This window comes from Dioscorea cayenensis, chromosome 19 (assembly GCF_009730915.1).
Source record: "Dioscorea cayenensis subsp. rotundata cultivar TDr96_F1 chromosome 19, TDr96_F1_v2_PseudoChromosome.rev07_lg8_w22 25.fasta, whole genome shotgun sequence".
Classification (NCBI taxonomy): Eukaryota; Viridiplantae; Streptophyta; class Magnoliopsida; order Dioscoreales; family Dioscoreaceae; genus Dioscorea; species Dioscorea cayenensis.
In genome coordinates, this window is record NC_052489.1 from 30,632,290 (window position 1) to 30,652,853 (window position 20,564).

Genomic DNA, 20,564 nt, shown 5'->3' on the forward strand with positions numbered 1-20,564 from the left:
ATAATCTATACTGACCAGCACCTCAGTTTTTGTGCTCATTCTCTTCTCTCTTTGAGACCTCTCTGCTTCGTTGTTCTTCTTCTTCTTCTTCTTCTTCTTCTTCTTCTGGTGGTTGTAGTTGGGTTGGTCTTTGTCTCAGTGCTTGCCCCTTGTTTGCAAGGGGGCTCATGAAGAGGCTAGTAAGTACGTTTTCTCCTTTGCTTTTTGGTTTGGTCTTGAAAAGGAATGCTCTTTTCTTGATTGCTTGAGATCTTCTCAGAGATAAGTTTGCTATTATTTTAGTTACTGTTGTGTTCTTGTTTTACTCTTGTGTTTCAATCTTTTTTTGTGGTTTAAGTTTTATTTGGTTTTTGTCTTGCATAATTCTACTTGTTTCTTTTGTTGGATTAATGGACAGTGATGAGTTTGTTCAGTCACTTTGTGTCAAAAAGGAAGTAATTTGCTGAACAAATCTTTGTTCTTCTTTTTTGGTTTTTGTCTGAAATTGATTTCTTTGTTTTCTGGTTGCTGGTTTGGCTTCTTCTTCTGTCATTCTAATGTATCTAAAGTAGCTTCAGGTTAATGGCCTTTTGTATAATTCAATGCTCATTTAATTGATCCATACTGATGAAATTTAGCACTCTCATGGTCAATGAATTCAGACATTGTTTTTCTGGACTCTCTCAGACATGGTCCTGTTTTCTCATGGGTTTTGGTTTAAAGATTAAATTCCATTGACTTATAATGTCCTCTCGAAAATTTCTCATGATCAATCCAAGCTTCATTTTTGTAACCCTTTTGTATCAATATTGCATCATCATGTCTTTGTTTCATATATATTTTCTTGAGGTGGTGATAGTTTTATTTTTTCGCTTGTCTTTCAGGTAGCATAGCAGTGTTGTTAGTTCTACTAGTTACCAATGCTGCCAGAGGCAGTGGAGGGGATTATGAACATTGCACATCCACGACCAGCTTAAGCCCGAGACCGCATAGTGTTTCCATCTTAGAATTCGGGGCTGTTGGCGATGGAGTGACGTTGAACACTATTGCATTTCAGAATGCCGTTTTCTATGCAAGATCATTTGCAGACAAAGGTGGCGCTCAATTGTATGTTCCCAAAGGACGGTGGCTGACCGGAAGTTTTAGCCTCACCAGCCACCTCACTCTATTTCTGGACAAGGATGCTGTCATTATTGGAAGCCAGGTTTATAAATTTCTCTACCTTTCCTACTAATGAATTCAGTTTGGTTCTTGTATCACCGATTTGATACTTTATAGCATGATTGTCTAGCAAAAGCTAAATTGAGGCATCCATGCACCGTCTTTCTTACAGTTCAATGTTGTTAGAGTTTGTGAGGTTAATGCCAGTCATATATATTTGATTGATTGGAATAATCTTCATGAACAAGTAGATTGAAGATTTTTCTGAAATTTTTGGTGCAGGATTCATCTCAATGGCCTATAGTTGATCCTCTGCCATCTTATGGTAGAGGTATAGAACTTCCTGGTGGTAGGCATCGCAGCTTGATAAATGGCAACAACTTAACTGATGTAGTAATCACAGGCACGTAAAGCACGATTTAATTACTATAATCAGAATAAAAAGCTTTCATTCATATTATAGATATTCTAATTCACGTGATTTTATATAATTTGCTCAATTTAACAGGTGATTATGGAACTATAGACGGTCAAGGTTCTGTTTGGTGGGACTGGTTTCACTCCCATTTCTTGAATTACAGTCGTCCTAATCTTGTCGAATTTGTGAGTTCCACTGATATTATCATTTCAAATTTGACATTCTTGAATTCCCCGGCCTGGAGCATTTATCCAGTCTATTGTAGGTATGTTCGGTGTAATCATTTAACAAACATGAAATATATATATATATATATATATATATATATATATATATATATATTTTTTAATTTTTACAGCTATTTGTATGAGACGATGTGGAAATGCTAAACTTTGCTAATTTTATTTATTGCAGGAATGTACAGATTCAGAATGTAACAATCTACTCATCACCAGATTCCCCGTTTACAAATGGTATTGTTCCAGGTTAGTACCTGAATCCCATCCACGTTGTAGACTTTTTTCTTATGTCTTGTGTTCTGTTTTGTTTTTTTTTTTAGCTTGATAATTGCCATATATTGGTATAAAGTTATAAACACTATGCTTAAGATCTTGAACTGAGTATTTTATAGCGTTTTTCATCGATGTGACATAATGTACCAGATTGACGTGTCTTATAATCTGCATTTCTTTTGCATGTTAAAAGATAAGCTTTTAATGTGAGCTGTGAAAACAGCATCTGTGCTTGAAAGTAATGTTCACCAATCCCCACTTTAAGGTTCATGTTTTTATTTAAATTGATTGAATTGTTGGTTATCTATGGTGAATGGTGTCAAAAGGTGGACCACTTCTTGTACGTTTCTATCCTATCAATCAGAATTATACAATGAACTCATCTCTGGCTACTTCATTTAATATAATATGATTTTTTAGATTAAAGTTAATCTAATAACATCTTAATTTACCGAAACAAAAGGTCGATCATGGCAATGCCATCTTGCTTGGTTTGTCTCATCTCTCTAATTGGATCACACATAAGAGTCCATTATACGAGCATAAGTTTCTGACCTGCATCTCTGTTGTAAATTCAGATTCATGCTCGAACACATGCATAGTATACTGCAGTATCAGCGTTGGACATGATGCTATTTCTCTCAAGAGTGGTTGGGATGAATTCGGTATTTCTTATGGAAAACCGGCTTCAGATATTCACATCCATGAGGTCACTCTCCAAACCGCCCATGGTTCAGCTATAGCATTTGGCAGCGAGATGTCGGGTGGCATCTCTGAAATTCATGTCGATCATCTCCATATCCATGATTCTGCCACTGCCATACAATTCAAGACGGCAGCGGGCCGTGGAGGCTTCATGGAACACATACTAATTTCGGATGTTGAGATGGAAAATGTGGAGACAGCCATACATTTCACAGGTCATTCTGACAACCATCCTGACGAAGATTATGATCCGAATGCACTCCCACTGATCAACGCAATCACAATCAGGAACATCGTCGGCAAAAATATTTCCACCGCCGGAATCCTTACTGGAATAAAAGGTGACCCTTTTACTGCTCTATGCTTTTCGAACATCTCTCTTTCTGTTACTTCAGATCCAAAAAGCTCATGGGATTGTTCCGACGTATCGGGTTTTTCGCAATCAGTGGTTCCACAACCTTGCTCAGACCTCAGTCAACTCACATACCCAAACTCTTCTTTCCAGTGTTTCTCCCTTTTAGACCAAAATGGGTATGCTTTAGCCGAATAAAATCATTTTTTCTTCATGTTCATCGTCTTCACCGATTGTTTCATCCTACATTTCGGGTCTGGCCAAATTCTTTTTCCAATAAAACCAAGAAAACCATCTCTTGTTCCTAGTAGTAGGAGTGTACTCCAATAATATTTTTATGCCTATCGCCTCCAAGACGAAGCGATGAGTTGTCTTGCCTTCACCAGGACATCGAAGATTCGCACCGCACCCTCAAAGACTACAAATGTGCACTCTTGTACAGCTCAATTTCTTCATTCAATCTGTAAGAAAAGAAAAGAAAAAAAAAAGGAATTTTTGATAGTGGTGTTGAGAATATGATTGATACTTCTGTTGCATTGGTTGTTACTCTTGTTAGATTATGACATATAAGTGTTGTGTTTGTATATTCTATATGATGGTGATTTGAATCAGAAATGGTGGTGTTCTTATATTATTTTTATATAAAAGGGAATGAGAAGGGAAGCTGTTGATCAAATGGGCACATGGGTTCATGTGGTGGGAAATGAGAAATTAAAGGGTGGGTGGGTTTGTTGGTTGGTTGGTTTGGTGGGTAGCTGAGGAAATTGAATAAGTGGGTATTCGAACAGTTGGTGGGTGTGTGTGTGTGTGTGTTGTCTCCTCTCTGGGTTTCTTGCTAATTATTGTCAGGGTCTTAGCACTGCACAATGCATGGCTTGCACTGGACCACTTGGCTCATTGAAATTTATATGATTGTTTGGGTCTCTGATGTGTTGTTAAATGGCATGCACGACATTTTTCTAATGGGGTTGGTGGACTTAAGAGGCTTGCAATTATACTATACATACAATTATTCACCTTAATCCTTAGTCAACTTTGTTAATTAAATCATTCAATCCAATTTAAAATAGAAATGTTATTATTATTATTAATGCTCTATGGAGCAGGAGAATAAATAAATAAATACATAATATAAATCAAATTTAGTTCCATAGCGGAAGATGGAAAGGGAGTGACAGGGTTACCAAGAGGAGAGTCAAGGCTAAAGATTAGAGTATAATTTTCTTGGCCTTTTGGCTAAAAGATCAATGGTAGTATCTGTATATATATATATATATATATATATATTCTAAATTTAAGTATTATCATAAAGGCTGTGAAGTTTTGGAAGTAGCAAGAGAATGTTACAAGTAAACATAAAGAAATTGAAAGTGCAAGATAAATAAATAAGAGTCACAAATACAAATGAGTTATTTGGCACACAAGAATCACTTTTAAATGAATTGCAAAATTTCATCTGAAGCTATTTATCATTCAAAGAAGAGGTTGTGCATCTTTTGTTTTTCTGAAGCAATGATTGATTGATATTACAAGGCACTTGCATGTTATGGTGTATTTCGATTATACTGCAGAGAGACTGGCTAATTTGCCAAGCTCAGAAGGATCTGCATGGTAGTATAACTTGATTCTGTTCGACAGGGATAGACCCGAAGCCAACGGAAACCGGATTTCAGAGTCATCTTGCTCAGCTATGTCATCTGCGAAGGCCGTCACATCTCCTAATAATCTGAAAATAAGCCGTTGTGTCTGTAGCGGCCTGGGGAAATCAAAGTAAAGAGCAGTCCCTGCTTTCACCTCAGGTAATCGATATTCGCCAACAATATATAAATTCCGGGGCTCCTGTCATGTGTGAAGAAAAGCAAATGCTAATCAATCATCAGAATAAACCCTGAATCCGAACGGATGTTGTAAGGGGCCTATCAGAAAACTAAAATGGTCAAACTTGAATATTTCTATAAATAGAATTCCAGTTCTGATTTAAAAACAGAACTGCATTTGGAAATTTTCATGATGTAAGCCACAATATAAAACTTATAGTTGGCAAATTAAAGTACAACATGCCACTACATCTGATCAAGGAGATGTGTTTTATCAAGACACAACTTAAATCTGTGTGTCAAGAATATGCTAATCATAGTAATATCTTTATGACCCTATTGTAGCATTAAATGAGTTGCGGAGGTTTATAGCAGACCAAACTCAGACTTGGCACCCGAAACATGATGGCATGATGCATAAGTTCTAGTTTTGGGCAGTGTTTTATTTTTCAACATGAAAGGAATACAAGCTTGGAGAAATACAAGCTTATCCCTGTATCACCGGGGATTAGAATTACCTCAATGGCTTCTGGATGAGGCCCTTGAAGCTGGTCTATCTTTCTAATTTTTGTTTGTTTTGTTAGATCTGTAGCTTTTTAGTTCTTTTGTCAAAAAGGAAACTTCATTCCAATGGTGCTAGCTAATACCTGTCACTACCATTTCTATGGTTTGCAAGAATTCCTTGTACCCAATATTTAAAGCAACATAAAAATGAAAGTAAAGAAAAATGACACTGCAAACAAATTAAGTAGTTACCTGATAAGCAGAAACTTGGATATGCAAGACAGCAGGAGTAATATGCCTGTCTTCCAAGCAAGTCAATGAAGAACCCCAAATACTGGAATCTGAAGATGGAGGAGAATGCGTAATACGTGGTTTTATTACATTGAATGCATCTAAACGAAATCCTGCTATCAAAGGTACATTCAATGATAGATACTGTTCAAGCACAAGGTCCATATCCATTAACCTTTCAGCTTCAACAGGAACCTAAGCAAGAAACAATATAGTCAGTAAAGGCAGTTATGACAGTAGAAGTCAACTAAATTATCAGGACTGAAGTTTACTCTGAAGCGGTTTGTTTGTGGAGGTCTGTCTGACAAATTTCTGAATTTTAAATTTTCAGGGGTTTGCATTGATGTGTCAGAGCCTATTTCTTTTCGCAAAGGTTTTCCAAATACGATAAGCCGTTTTGCATGGATAAATGGCTGGCTCCCAATACTTCCACTGAAAGAAGCACGCCTTTTAGTGTCTGGAAAGGAACTATCATCCAATGATAAAAGATTATAATCCTCCTCCAAGTTCAATGATCTTGAACCAAATTGCGGAAGGGTTAACATTATCCAGATAATCCGGCACCTCACAGAATTACGGAACAGAAACTTTATGTGCCTAGGCACGTTTTTTTCACTGCCAACTTTTTCTGGACCATATAACTGCGGTGATGATGATGCTAAAGATTGGAGATCCCATTTTCCCATGCATGAACGCTCCTCCCTATTTATTTTATTGCTTGCCCAAATTTGTACCTGGGTAAACAAAAAATTACATTTGTCATTAAATACCAAAATTGGAAACACCGGCAAGAAAAATAAAATGCATTTTTGGGTTCAGATAGATGTAAATTTCCATTGACAGGGAAGCAGGAAAATTATAAACTAAGAGATATATGTATTTATTGAAACAAAACATCAAATGACATTGAAATGCTAAAACAAGAGCTAAGGTATTTACACTGAATGGTGATACAAAGCATCAGGACAATGATGCTGGTGTAATGTATGATAGTTATTAGGCATGATACTTATGCGGATCAGTATTTCTGGGTGCCAACACACGCACGTACACACATATCAAACACATTTTGTTTACGGAGTAGCAAAATAAGTGATGGTTTCAACACTATGAGAAGTAAGAGCATCAAAGTGAATAATTTCTAAGCACTCCTCTGTCAGTTACATGACCTTTTTTTTAGAAATTCCTATTAAATAATGAAAATTGCACTAACTTCTATGTTTCATAACCGCTTGAATAATGACTTGAAAAGATTTGACAAATTAAGAAAAGATAATACTAAGACGAACACAAAAGGTAACTGAAAAAGAAAATTAAAATCAAAGATGATAAAACATTATATCAAATGGGGAGGTTATGTGAAAAGAAACACAAGAAAACTAGCAAGAACAAGACAGCAGAAATGATCATTAAACATAAGCAAAAGCAGGTAATGCTTTCAAGTATCCCATATGTCAATGGTTCGGTAAGAAATGCAAGACATTGTTTGGATTTATCTTTTATAACATAGTAAATTCAGGAGAATAAGAATATTTTTGAAAACTTTATACACACACATGCGTGCAAACGCGCACACACACAAATGCACAAGAACACAAGATATCTATTTTTCAAATAGATACAAGTAAATACATAGATTAAGTCATAAAAAGGACAAGAAAACGGCAAAGTTGTAGATGCTTACAGTAGGGCAATCAAAAGATGAATAGCCACATGAACTGACAAGTAATGCAACCCCAGAGACATCAGCAAGATTTCCAAGGATAACTGAAAATTCTACAGTGGATACTCCTGTTGGAGCTCTCCAAAAGGAATGATGAGCCCCAATTCCAAGTGGTGCAATCAAAGACAATATGGGTTCTGAGCCTACTGCTGTTTCAACCTGAAACATAAAATATGATTATTGAACATGGACAGACGTGAAAGACCCAAGCTCATCATTAAGTTCAACTGTGGTCGAACTGAAGAGTCCATATGCAAATTAGGATGTCATATTGATTTTTTAATTTTGCAAATATTACGATGCTGAACTGAAAATGGCAAATAGCAGAGATTTTTTAAGGATGAAGTAGTTATACACACTGGTTGGTTTCACTATAAGCCCCCTTTTAACAAAAACCACGCAGTTTATACTTCATAAATGGTCAAGTTCCCTTTCAGTTACACTAAAATACTTCCAAGTCTCACTTCAAGAAACAACCATGTTAACAATATGCCATGAGATATGCAACACTTTCATTTTGAAGCCTGTTTAGACTACTAACACATCCATGATAAGACTCTGAAACTTACGCAACACTTCAATACAGTGATCCTGAAAAAAAAGCTATTTCATCACAGTGACATTATTTGGCATGTACTCTAAAAAAAATAATTTGGATCATGAAGTGGCCATTAGCTTTCCTTGAAAAAAGCACACCTGAAAGTTGATCATTTGCAACCAATTTATAAATGTCTTGTTACTGAAATGAAAAAAAAGGGAACTATGGGTAGTATTCCACTGGTGAACATTCCTCATTCTGAAGAGCATTTCTCCTAGTTTTGTATTCCATTTTCTTAAAGTTAATGCTTAATTAACTAGTTTACCTAAAGGCAAGAGCACAATGCCATCCTTTCAAGTGGATGGCAGTAAATTTGCTGATTTGTGAAAAAAGAAGAAAATTCACATGCACATGTCAACATAGGTATCACATTTAGAATATACCGGATGCAATATTCCTGCATTTGGAAATTCAGCAAGGGATTCATCTCCGTTTAGTAACTTTTCCAGCACCTTCTTTCCAGTGTCTATACCTTGTGAAAAGCCATGAAACCCTTTCAAATCAGGAATGACTTGATTAAGAGCTTTAAATGCTGAATCATATTCACGATTTCTTCTTCGCAAACTGCTCAAAACCCTGATATAATCCACAAATAATGCATGAAGAACAACTTCCCCACAACATATCTTACACACAACTTCATCTGAAGAAGTTGAACTCTTATAGAAATCTAATTCACTCTGCGCACCAAAATCAGAACCACTCTGGCTTGCCAAACCGCCATAGATTTTCGCATCTTTATAACTACTGCTCATGATCAAAGTGGCCCCTTTCCCAGCACAACAAGCTTTACAAGCCTTTCTTCCACATTGGAAACAAACCAGAAGCAATGAAGAATCATGGGAAGAGGCTTTTGTAGGTGGTGGTTGGATTTCAGCACGAACTTCACACATTGCTCCATAGCAGGTTCTTCCAAGCTCAGAGCTGTTCCAGAAATCTATAACATTGTCATCTACACATTCTAGGCCAATGGAAGCGTTAATCTCGTCTTCATATGCTACCTGACCCAGCAAAGAGAGGCTCTTTGCAAAATAGCAAACCTTCACCATGTAGGAATCCTGAATTAAACGATTCGGATCTAGCGTTGCAGGAACAGTACTGATTGACACAAGAGCTCTATCTCTTTCAGCAGCAGAAAGATTGAGTCGCAGACGCTCAATTTCTAACTTCATGGCTTCCAAAAAGCTCAATTTTTTATCCTGAAAATGGTTTCCATTCACAAAAATTCTAATAAATTGCAATATTCAACAGAACCCAATTTGCCGGAAAATAATTACAAAATAAAAATTACAGTGGCAATCAAAACTCTAATTGAACTACAACTGAGAGCTAAACAACATTGTAATTAAAAATCAAAAAATTATGTAGAACTTTCAGGTTACACTGAAAATATAAAAACTGGATCTACTGCAATTGTATGTAAATCTTGCCAAGACATTTCAGCAATTGGTTTGTGCTGCATGATGCAGCAGATAATGAAAAAGAGAGATAAAAGCACAATATTGAATCAGGAACAATACTCGATAAAATAAAATAAGTATGTGATTGTATAGAATGTTATGACAAAAAGAAAACTTAAGATCTAATATGATTGAGTTGCAAGATGGAATTTTTGGAGATTAAAAAAAAAAAATAGAGATCAAGTAAATTACAGCAATCTCCTGGTGTGTTTGGGGAAAAGGAAAGAAAATTGACATTTAAATAGGACTATCAAATACAAAGGCTAAGAGAATGCTACATTACCTTTTGCGAGCCAAGAAGGGACTTGACTAAATTAATGTATTTCTGAGTACTGCCAGATCTGTCAGGTCCTTCATGGTTTTCATCTTGTGATTGTGCATATACTTTAGAAGCAGTTTCAAAGTTGTCCAAAAAATCTAGAGCATCACCACTAGTGGAATGAATTTTTTCTCCTGCGTTTGGCATCTCTGTTTGAGACAAATATTGTGAAGATTCAACATCTCCAGTAAGAAGGTCAAACCAATTAGTGACTACACTTGGCTGAGATAATTGTGGAACATTATTATTCAATGAAGATGCAGCAGAGACACCATCATCATATGAATCAGAAAGAAAAGGGTTGCTGGTGCCATTCATGTCTGAATCAGCTACAGAAGTATCAGGCCACTGAGTTTTCTCAGAAACATGCTTGATAAATTTTGCACCGGCGTCTTTATTATTAAATATGTTTGACCAAGGAAGAGAAGCTCCAAGGATTTCAATCTGTACAACCCATAAGGGAAAAAAATTATCAAGGTTAAGTCATGGTGAGACACAAGAAACAAACAACAATCTCTTATTGGCATATAATTCATAACTTCAAACAAACAGAAGAAACTAAACAGATTGCTGCATTCTACTATAAATTGATGGACATATAAATATAACTCCTCGATGCAAATGTAACAAACTATTTAAAATCATCATCCTCAACCTCTAATATTAATTTGAAATGCCATCTAAGTTGAATCCAACAGCATATGTACAAAAGATGAGTTTTATCTTCCATGTAAGTCTAAGACACATTCTATCATATATATATATATATATATAAGTTGCAGTATTAATGGAAAAATAGAAGGTAACTAATTTCTGATATCACAAAACAAGTAATGCTAAGTTGTATGATGGCACACAATCACAATAACCTAGACTTACCAAGAAAAGTTTACAATAATAATATATATACATACTTGAGTTGCATCATAATTTCATTGAAACAGAAGACACACTAATGAGGAATTTGGAAATAATTCAAGAAGATAATGCAATCAGACCACATATGCCTCACATTTTCAAAACAGCTACAGTAATGCTACAATAAATAAGGCCAGCAAAATTGTTAATCATAAGATGAAAAATACTAGAAAAGTGCTAAAATGTAGAGGATTAAGTTACTTCTGCTAATTAAACTATCTGTGATGAAGATAAATGAAAAATATAGACCCATTCATTTGTATCAGCTTGACTAAGCCAGCAGCAAAATAATCATCAGATATTAAATGCAAGATAAGAAAAATAAAATCAATGCAGTACCTCACCAAGAGTGATGGGGATTCTTCCAGGAACAGCAGGATAAAATGTAAGTGCAACAACACGTGTAAGAAAATTTAATTCTCCTTCAAGTTCTTCAAAGTCATACAACAAAGGGAGGTAGGGATTTTCTTCAACAAGAAAGCGTGTACTAGTACCAGTAATAGCAAAATCTTCTGGATCTATTTTTCCTGACAAGGGTATCAAGAGGTTTGTGCCATTGGAACACTGAGGAATACAAGCACCCTGGAACAGGAAAGAGTAGATAAAATTAGCATTATTTCTAATGTAATCAAGGTAAAAGCTAAAAGATCTCACGCAAATACTAGCAAGAGAACAGATCATATTCAGAGATATGAACAAAGACATCAAGCAGAAGAATTGTACTCGAAGCTTCTTTAGACATGGTATAAATATTAACTAACTAGTACATGAAGACTCCAGATAGTAACCAGAAAAAGAACTGAAACATCATAAGCAGATCACTCTCAACCTTTGTTTCCTATATAAAAAAAATATGAATTTGAAAATCTCAACTAGCTCAGTTTGGAGCCTCATAAAACCAGAATTCCTTGATGAGAAGTTGGAGAAGATTTTTTTATTTCAATTGTGTAGAACAATGTCCATGATCACCCTTAGTCTTTCTCGCCACATAATTTTAAAGATTTGTTTGCAGGTAAACAAAAGATAGTCAACCGACCAAGTAAATAAAATAGAAACAAGGTGAAATAAGTTGAAACTTTAAAATTCAAAATTATCAAAAGACACAGATGGTTCTGTTAACTATACTTTGTGTTACAAATGATAAAATGATGCTACTGATTGAGATTTTAGAAGAAACCAACCACAACCAATGGCAAGACAAACTAATGAAACACTTTAGCCCAACAGATTATACAAGGGAAAGTACTTGACCTTTCCATGAGCTAGTGAAGAAAAGCAAACATACAAAAAGGAAAAAAGCAATGTAAGGAAGTAAGGACCTCAAGGACAAGCTTAAGCCCTTCTAAGTTGCTTCCAGTCCTAACATCAACGGTGGCAGGATATGATGCATCTTCAGCACCATGTGAAACTGTAAGAAGAAGCTGGCAAACATGGCAAGGCTCTCTAAGATATATAAAAACTTCAACTACATCTGCAGCTGGTGGGCATACCTGTGCAAATATATTTTTGTTAAAAAAAAGACCAACTCCGCTGGGGACATTATTGGTTAATAGGGAGATATCATGTATGCAAACACCTATTTATAACAAAATTATTAGTTTATGTAGCATGGCAAAGAGTAATACCCATATCAAGTCTTTATTTTTAAAACTTAGAAGGCCAGAACCACCATTAGCGGTTGGAGCAATACTTGGGACTGGTTTCAGCATGCATCCAGATGGTCGTGATAAAACCTGAATATAGATAGATGCAATAAATAAAAACCTATAATTTATAACAACAAAAGAGTAATTGAGAATATTTTATCAATGAACATGAGAAGCAAATACTATTTGCACCTACTTTTAAAGGATCAACTGCAACAGAGGGGAGATGCTTGAAAAGCCTTATTCCAAGAAACATTTCAAGCTGCTTCTGGCGAGAACTATCAACAATGACGTTTTTGTACCTACGCTGTATGGTTATCTTGACATTTTGAGCAACAGAAAACTGTTTGAACTTCCCACCATCTTCACCAAAAATATTTAGGATCTGACTGTGCATGGCTTTAGAACCAGTATACAGCGTAGCATGGATATCACCTGCTAAAAGGAAAAGATCAGCCAGCAGATTTATTGGAGCTGATAGTGTTGTGCTTTTAAAGTGATCAAAGGTCATATCAAATCTCTTCCAAGTATTATCCTGGCAAGGACGCTCCCATGTGGTGGTTCTTGTATTATGATCAATGTAAAAAGTTTTCCCTGTCACAGCATCAGAACGTTCCTCCCATCCAGATGGTAATGGTGAAGTATATCCACGATAATTACCAAAATCTGTGTATCTATTTGTTGATGGAAACCCAAAAGCTGCATCCCTGTCAAGTGGGATACCCAAACGATGACACTGTTCAACAAAAACCTGAAGAGAACCAAAAAAACTAGCAGCATTTGTTCTGTCCAAAGAATCTGCACAATTGAACCGGATCACCCCATTCTGAAATGACCTTAAACAGAACACACCTTCAAAATCATCATTACTGACAACTGCACCTTTAAATTCCTTTAAATGCACAGATGAAGGAGAGTACATTCCCTCGAGAAAACCAATGGCAATGGTACGTTCCTTGAGAAGTTTCCAAAGCCCCTCAATTGTCTGTTGCTCACCTCTGGTCTTGACAGTGGCATGCCAGTCATAATTTATCAATTTGATATGTGTGCCGCGTAGTTTTCCAGTTGAATTAACAAATTCTACACATTTCTTAAAGTAATTTACTAGTATAACTTCTGATCTTTTAGGCTCATTTCTGAGTAAGTTAACACAGACAATAGGAACCGAAGGAGTCTTTTTTTGATTGACCAGTGCAAGGTCAGAGTTTCTAGCACCATATCTGTTACTTAGTCTCTGGAAATACTGTAGACTACCTTTGAAAGGATCATGAGCTGAAACATAAATCTCAGCTTCTGCAGCTGTCAACCTTAGCTCTGCACCCCACCAAATTGGGATGGTGCCCCGTCGCCAGACATACGTGCTGAAAAGAACATTTTCTTCAGCTCTCTTGGCAACCCATACAATTTGCTCACATTCCACTTCATTTCCTATTAGAGTAGATGATGCCAATGAGAATCCATGAATTACACTGTCAATATGCATAAAGCAATATCATGATAGAATTCTGTGACAGCAAAAACATTTGAAAATGATGGTCAAAACATTCCTTCATGGCCAAAGCATGTACAAAATCAACCACAGTCAAGTGACACATGGCAGGTAAAACAAAGGCTAGAAGAAGACAGGATGATATCAACTCACCAAACTGTAGTTCATTTTATAATGAAAATGATCGTAACAAAAACGCATGAGACTATAGAGTAAACAGCAAGATGGAAAAGTAACTAAATCAAAATAAAAATCATCATGAGATATGCACAGAGTTACAAGGGAAAAAACATATGACCATACCTGAGGAAATTTGAAATACCAGAGATTCAAAATTTAATGACAATCAACACAGATCAACATCAAAGCAATGCAATAAAATTTAGATGCGCCGGATAACACAATAAGCAAAAATGGATCCACTAAACCAGCAGTGAACAGGAGAAAGAGTGAACAATACACATAAATTATTCAAGAAAGATATAAAATACTGTGAAAAACTATAAAGAAATTAAATAACAAATAATTCAGCCATTATGAATCAATCATGAACTTAACATATTATTGGCTACCTTCCAAATTTAGACGAGAAATATTTCTGAAATGACCAAAGGCATGAAACACTAATTAAGCTAATTATTTTTCATTCTTATCGTTGTCATTTATTAGCATTAAAAAAGTTCTGTATTTTTCAAGTACTGCAACTCAACCTCAAAATTAACGCCTATAGTTTGCATAGTATAAATACCATTACCCTACATGGCAAAAAAGATATTATCCAATACCAAATCCATTTAGTAGCAGCAAAAGATTACCTGTGCCAGAACAAGCATTCAGCCCTCTAGCCAAATATCGAGTGCCGGGATGTAACCTACTACGACGAGCCAATAGAGCAACAAATCCAACTGGTTGACCAGAGCCGCTAAGACTTCTACACTCCGCGAACCCCTAAAAACAGCATATCATACAGAATAAACAGGATGAACAAAGACAGAATATCATTCCCAAGTGTTGGTACACCACCAGCTTATAACTAATATATCATAAATATGGTTAGCTGGAATAAATGTCCGCACCAGAAAATAGACAAATAAAGGTGAACACAAGGCCAAAATAAGGATATCTTCAAAGCACAGAAATAACTATAAGGTGAGGTAAGATCCTTATCGAGGAACAAAAAAAAAAAAAGATTGATTGAAATCCTCCAGTGCCTAAAATAAAGCAAAATTAACTTTTCACTAGAAACTAATCAACAATGAACTAATAAATTATCTTTGAACAAAATAAAGTAAATAAATGAGATATTTCACCATTACATCTACAATAAATATAAATATTTTTTTCCAAAAAAAAAAAAAAATTTTGAAGCCCAAAACAGTACCTTCTGCCTTAGATGTGAAGCATTCATGTAAAACATGAAATCCTACAAAGTTCCTAAAAAGGTTATATATCTCACAAAAATTGAAAATTCTTATATTTTCTACTTACAAAAAGAGATTAATTCCAGCATAGACCGATGTTGACCACATACATAGGTATGTTTCAACAATTAATCATCAAGATTATGTTGAGACATCATTCAAGTCAATGCAACAAATTTGCATATAAATGAGTGGATCTGCATCAGATTTCAAATCGGATAAAAGCCCACCAGTGAAACTGAATGCACCAAAGATGAATGTACAGATCAGTAGCTTCACTGAAGGGCTCACAAGGGTGACTGTGGTAACCACCAGTATGTGGTTCACTGAAATTATTGTTCTTCAATGAGTTAAATATAAAATAATGCCGTACACAAAGACATGAGTTGATGATTGTATTCTCGTGGATGCCCAAATGCTGCTTTTCCATTCCAAAGGAATTACTTTTTATTTAAAAAAAAAAAAAAGTTTATGCAGTCAAGATGAGGTTTAAGGACCTCACAATCTATGGATGCACATACCTGTAGAAGAATGACACAGTGGTTTGGCAAACCAATGTCCTTAAAAGGCTTTGAAAACCAACCGTTCCAAACAAATTCATCATCAGGATTCTGGTGAGACATACGGCTTGGAAATGGCCTGCTAATGTCCCTTGTTTCACAAAAGAAGTGCTTTCCGTCAATGTCAAGCTCAGCTAATTCCATCACATTCTTTAATTCACCTTTCCCTTGAGTTTGAGGATTTTGAAGGGGAATCTTAATCCACTTACTTTCTGTCACCGTATATACACGCCCACCACCAGGCAGACTAGGAACTGTAGCAGACAGCTCAGTTGCAACTAGAAGCAGCCCAAGGCTTCCTAATGCTGAATAACCAAGCAATGCTCTTGCATAGATGGTCTCTTTACACAGCAACCTAGATCCATCTGTGATGTAGTCCAAAGCCTCCTCTTCAGAACGAAAAATATCATGTCCCCAATGCCCATTATATGACAACAGCCCAGTGGTTGGTTCAATATAAATAACTTGGGTGTCATTCCCAGTTGACAAACTGACAACAATATATGTTTCGCTAGATTCTAGCACAACGACTAGGACTGATGTATCCCTTCCACCTGAAACAATATCCAGAACACAAACATTCATATAATTAAAAAACCCTAACTTATTCAAGAGTACACATTCAAATTAAGAGTAAAATATGCACTCCTATAGTCCTCCTGCATGAAAAAAGAAAATATAATAGGCAAAGTACAGAACAAAAATGCAAATGATCTTTGGAGTATCCTCAATTACGTCAAAGCGTGTCCGAGCTATCAGTTAATGGATAACAAAAGCAAATTTTGCTGGTCTCAATAACAATCAACTAGTTCTTGGTAATGAACTAGCATAGGTATAGGATTATGATTTGTCACAGAATTCATATTCCATATATCACCAATCAATTATCATCAACAAGTAATTGGTAATCATATACAATCACCAAAGAACCAGCAACAAGTTTTTTTTTTTTTTAAAACAAAAGGTGGATAAACCACTTCAATAAGAACCAGCAACAAGTCAAACAGATCCAAAGATCTCAAATTTCTTCATTAATTCAATCAACGGGTCCATAAGAAAACAATAGCCAATTCAGTTAATTGCATCTTATCACAAGATCTACAAGAATTCAGCAATCGGATCACTTGCTAAGAAAAGAAACTTCTTGATTCATAAAGTCTAAATGAATCTGATCGTCACACGATTAACGATCAAGAAGGCTTCATATTCTTTCATGGCTTACAACTAAAGAGTCATGGATCTGAGGCAATACAACGGAAAGGGTTTCCAAATCCGGTGATTCAAGAAGCATAAGTCATAAAATGGAAGCGCGAAATATACGAACCTTGGCGGGATCGCAAGGAGAAGGAAGTGGACATTGAAGCGCAGGATGTTCCCCGCGGTGAGGTCCCGCGGAGGAGCTGTAGCGATGGCGAGAGAGAAGGCAAGACGGAGATGGAGAGAGGGCGAGCTCCGATCGGGGAGTTAGAAGAGATTGCGGGTCGGATACCCAAAAAGGATCCGAATCCAATATCTTCTTGGGGACCAAGAACGGACGAACCGACCCACTAACGTGACTCGTGGTTTTTCGAATTTACTAAAATAACCCTCTATTATGTATTTATTTGTTTTACCGAATAAATATTCAAAGTATTTAAAATTAAAAACCATAAACATAAAAGTTAGGAACCATGTGCTACGCCAATAGAAACTACCCGTGATTCCGATTAAGAGGCCTTAAATTTGAACATCTCATATTACAATTCATGTTCAGGATCTCTATGGGAGTTATATGTAAGGATTAATTCTCGTTTTTTCCTCTAGAATGATATGATGGGGTTATCCTCATGAAGCTCGTTAAATCATTATATATATATATATATATATAAAAAAACCTTTATTGCTGGTATTTAATTACATAAGAAATAAATTGGCTTTAATTGATCACCTAATTAAGAGCTATATTAGGAACACAATTTTCCAGATCAAGGCATGGAAATTGGATTGACTGCAGGGACATGAACAGGGAATTGATCAATTTCATCAAGCCAAGGGGACCTTCTCTCAGGCTCAACATTCTTAAGAGCTCTCCAAACAGCACTGTTACACTTAAACCCAGAACCAAACCCAATCTGCCAAACTCTATCACCTTTCTTGACCCTCCCTTTCTCCTCAACATAACCAAGTTCATACCACACAGAACTACTTGAAGTGTTACCAAACCTATAAAGTGTCATCCTTGATGGCTCCATATCATATTCACTGAGCTTCAACCTCTTCGCCACCTCATCCAGTATTGCCCTCCCTCCTGCATGGATGCAAAAGTGCTCAAAAGCCAGCTTGAAATCTGGTACGTAATCATTGATCATCTTCATCCTTAGCACTCTTCTTCCAATAAGGTTCATGAGGAAATGGAGTAGCTCGGAGATGGGAAGGACTTGAGGTCCTAACACAGTCATGTTAGTCTTCAAAGCCTCACCGGCGACGAACATGATTTGTTTAGAGAGAACCACGCCGACCTTGTTTTCGTTATCTTCTTCCTGGAAGACACACTTATAGGAGTTGTCATCGGCGCCGGCATGCGTACGAATCAAGTTGGTGAGCCGGTACTTGGCGCGGCGGCGATCGGCGGTGAGGTTGGAGAGAAGGATGGCGGCGGCTCCCATGCGAAAGAGACAGTTAGTTACTAGCATAGATCTTTTGTTTCCGTAGTATGCGTTCTGTGTTATGTTTTCCGTACTCACCACCAACGCATATGAATTTCTGTGTACCTGCATGCATGCATGCATACATATATTAAATTATAATTTAAAAAAAAAAATCTCTCTCTTTAATTAATGAAAATAAGAACTAAGAAGTATATATATATATAATAGTACCTTGAGGAGTTGGGTGGCGAGATCTACAGAGATAAGACTAGCACTGCAACCCATGCCACTGAGATTATAAACCTTGAGATCCTCTCTCATTTGATACCTATTAATGATAGTCTCTGAAAGTGATGGAGTTGGAGAAAACAAACTACTGTTGAGAATTAGGAACCTTATGTTCTTAATATTATTCTTGAACATAGTTTTGTCAAGAAGGTCATCAATGGCACCAAAGATAACCATCTCTGATTCCTCCCTTACTCCAACCATGCCTGGTGACTGATGTTTTGAGAGTGCCTTTGGGAAGTAGGTTGACTGGCCTAATCCTGAACGTTCAAGTATCATCTTCTGAAAATTCACATTCTCTGGAGTGAAGGTCCCTGCATCTATTGCCACCTTCACAGTGGCCTCACGAGTAAACTTGTAAGCTTCACCAGGTCTGTAACATGAGAAGTTGATCAAATAGAACTGGGGATGATGATGATGATGATGAAGAACTACATACAAATATATGAATGGAGGAATTAGTATTGAGGCCAAGAGGATGATGGTAAGAGGTGGTGCAGGTTCATAAGAAGCAATTAGATGAAGGAGATACTCCATTGAGTGATGAAACTAAAAAAATGGTTTGAGTAGTGAAGAGAAGGGAAAGAGATGGGAATTTAAAAGGAGGAGTTTAATTAATGAATTCATGTGATTAGTGAGAGACAACTGGGATATTTATATATCTTAGAAATGAATGTACTATCATTTATTGAGTTGGGTGTTAGCATGCCTTTTTCCCATCACTTACCATAAAAGATGAATGTGCACTAGTGCATTGCTATATTGCTATTTATTTATTTACTTAAAACTGCAAGCTTTCCTATTGATTTTATCTTTCACTAGCAGGGCTTGAAGAAAGTCAAAGAACTGTTAATACTCCAGAAATTAATCATCAATGTAGCATCACATACAGTTCTTGGGAAAGAAAAACTCAAAAAAGACATTGAAGGCAATGAAACAGAGGCAGATGCTTAACTTAAATGTTGTCAGAGATGGTTTAATTTTCTCACCTTGGATTCTTGTAAACATAAGATTCATATATGGGCTTAAATCCCTCTAGTCATCAGCTCAAGCACACAACATTGATCAAACGATCGAGTGTTAGTTTTGAAGTTCTACAATTATGGTCATAAAAGTAATTAAATAAACATTTATGGATTTATTGAAAGCAACTTAGTATTGTAATATATATATATAGTAGTATTTTTATTTGTCAATTTTAATTAAATCATATAGATTAAAAAAATTAGTTAAAATAAATTGATAATCTAACATTTATATAAATTATATTAACTTTTTAAGATTACTTTTTATTTAAAACATGTTTTAAATAAATGTGTAATTGAATAGTATAATTTATTGGAAGTTGTAGAAGTAAATTATATATAAAAGTAAATTAAAAAAATATTTAATGCTTTATAATTTATTTTATTTTTCCAAGATTAAAAAATATGTTAAAATTAGTTCTTTAAAATTGTATTAATTTTTTAAAATTACCTCCATTTAAAACCTATTAAGATTTTTATTAATTTCTCTTTATAATTTAATTATATATTTTATTTTTATTTTAACATAGTGTTTTTAGTTAAATATTCAAAATTAAAATGTAGTAGTATATTAAAAATAAAAAGTAAAGTTAGAAAAAAAACTATTTAATGTTTTGTAATATTTTTTAATGGACATATAAAAAATAAAAAAAAAGTTTTTAAAATAAGACGAGTAAAAAATTAGGAAAAGAGGGAGTAAATGATATATTAAAGCAAGTGGTTCTCACGTGAGTAACACGTGAAGATGTGA

General features: G+C 35.6%; 3 protein-coding genes across 3 annotated transcripts; 1 reads left to right on the forward strand and 2 right to left on the reverse strand.

Moving 5' to 3' along the window:
* LOC120249818 (probable polygalacturonase) lies at positions 1-3,758 on the forward strand. The gene is made up of 6 exons (XM_039258487.1): positions 1-183; positions 864-1,183; positions 1,423-1,543; positions 1,649-1,823; positions 1,973-2,043; positions 2,649-3,758. Exons 1-6 carry the CDS (start codon positions 168-170, stop codon positions 3,323-3,325), a joined length of 1,380 nt encoding a protein of 459 aa, XP_039114421.1. The 5' UTR covers positions 1-167; the 3' UTR covers positions 3,326-3,758.
* Positions 3,759-4,483: 725 nt separating this feature from the next.
* Positions 4,484-17,352, reverse strand: LOC120283375 (probable phosphoinositide phosphatase SAC9). The gene is made up of 13 exons (XM_039290044.1): positions 17,198-17,352; positions 15,835-16,427; positions 14,708-14,840; positions 12,600-13,831; positions 12,383-12,490; positions 12,077-12,247; positions 11,097-11,339; positions 9,804-10,283; positions 8,444-9,259; positions 7,424-7,621; positions 6,012-6,473; positions 5,701-5,934; positions 4,484-4,966 (listed from the first exon to the last, which is right to left on the reverse strand). Exons 1-13 carry the CDS (start codon positions 17,229-17,231, stop codon positions 4,688-4,690), a joined length of 4,983 nt encoding a protein of 1,660 aa, XP_039145978.1. The 5' UTR covers positions 17,232-17,352; the 3' UTR covers positions 4,484-4,687.
* Positions 17,353-17,761: 409 nt separating this feature from the next.
* LOC120249640 (3-ketoacyl-CoA synthase 20-like) lies at positions 17,762-19,370 on the reverse strand. Its single transcript, XM_039258216.1, has 2 exons — positions 18,732-19,370; positions 17,762-18,623 (listed from the first exon to the last, which is right to left on the reverse strand). Exons 1-2 carry the CDS (start codon positions 19,323-19,325, stop codon positions 17,838-17,840), a joined length of 1,380 nt encoding a protein of 459 aa, XP_039114150.1. The 5' UTR covers positions 19,326-19,370; the 3' UTR covers positions 17,762-17,837.
* Between the last annotated feature and the right edge of the window lie 1,194 nt (positions 19,371-20,564).

Bases quoted from the DNA above. Each gene is read 5' to 3' on its own strand.
- LOC120249640 (XM_039258216.1), bottom strand. From the start codon at position 19,325: ATGGAGTATCTCCTTCATCTAATTGCTTCTTATGAACCTGCACCACCT. The intron at 18,624-18,731 runs GTACTATTATAT...GCATGCATGCAG, and splicing joins TCGCCACCCAACTCCTCAAG to GTACACAGAAATTCATATGC.
- LOC120249818 (XM_039258487.1), top strand. The intron at 1,824-1,972 runs GTATGTTCGGTG...TATTTATTGCAG, and splicing joins ATTTATCCAGTCTATTGTAG to GAATGTACAGATTCAGAATG. The intron at 2,044-2,648 runs GTTAGTACCTGA...TTGTAAATTCAG, and splicing joins TACAAATGGTATTGTTCCAG to ATTCATGCTCGAACACATGC.
- LOC120283375 (XM_039290044.1), bottom strand. From the start codon at position 17,231: ATGTCCACTTCCTTCTCCTTGCGATCCCGCCAAG. The intron at 14,841-15,834 runs GTATGTGCATCC...TGCTGTTTTTAG, and splicing joins ACTGTGTCATTCTTCTACAG to GGGTTCGCGGAGTGTAGAAG. The intron at 7,622-8,443 runs GTATATTCTAAA...TTTATGTTTCAG, and splicing joins ATGCAGGAATATTGCATCCG to GTTGAAACAGCAGTAGGCTC.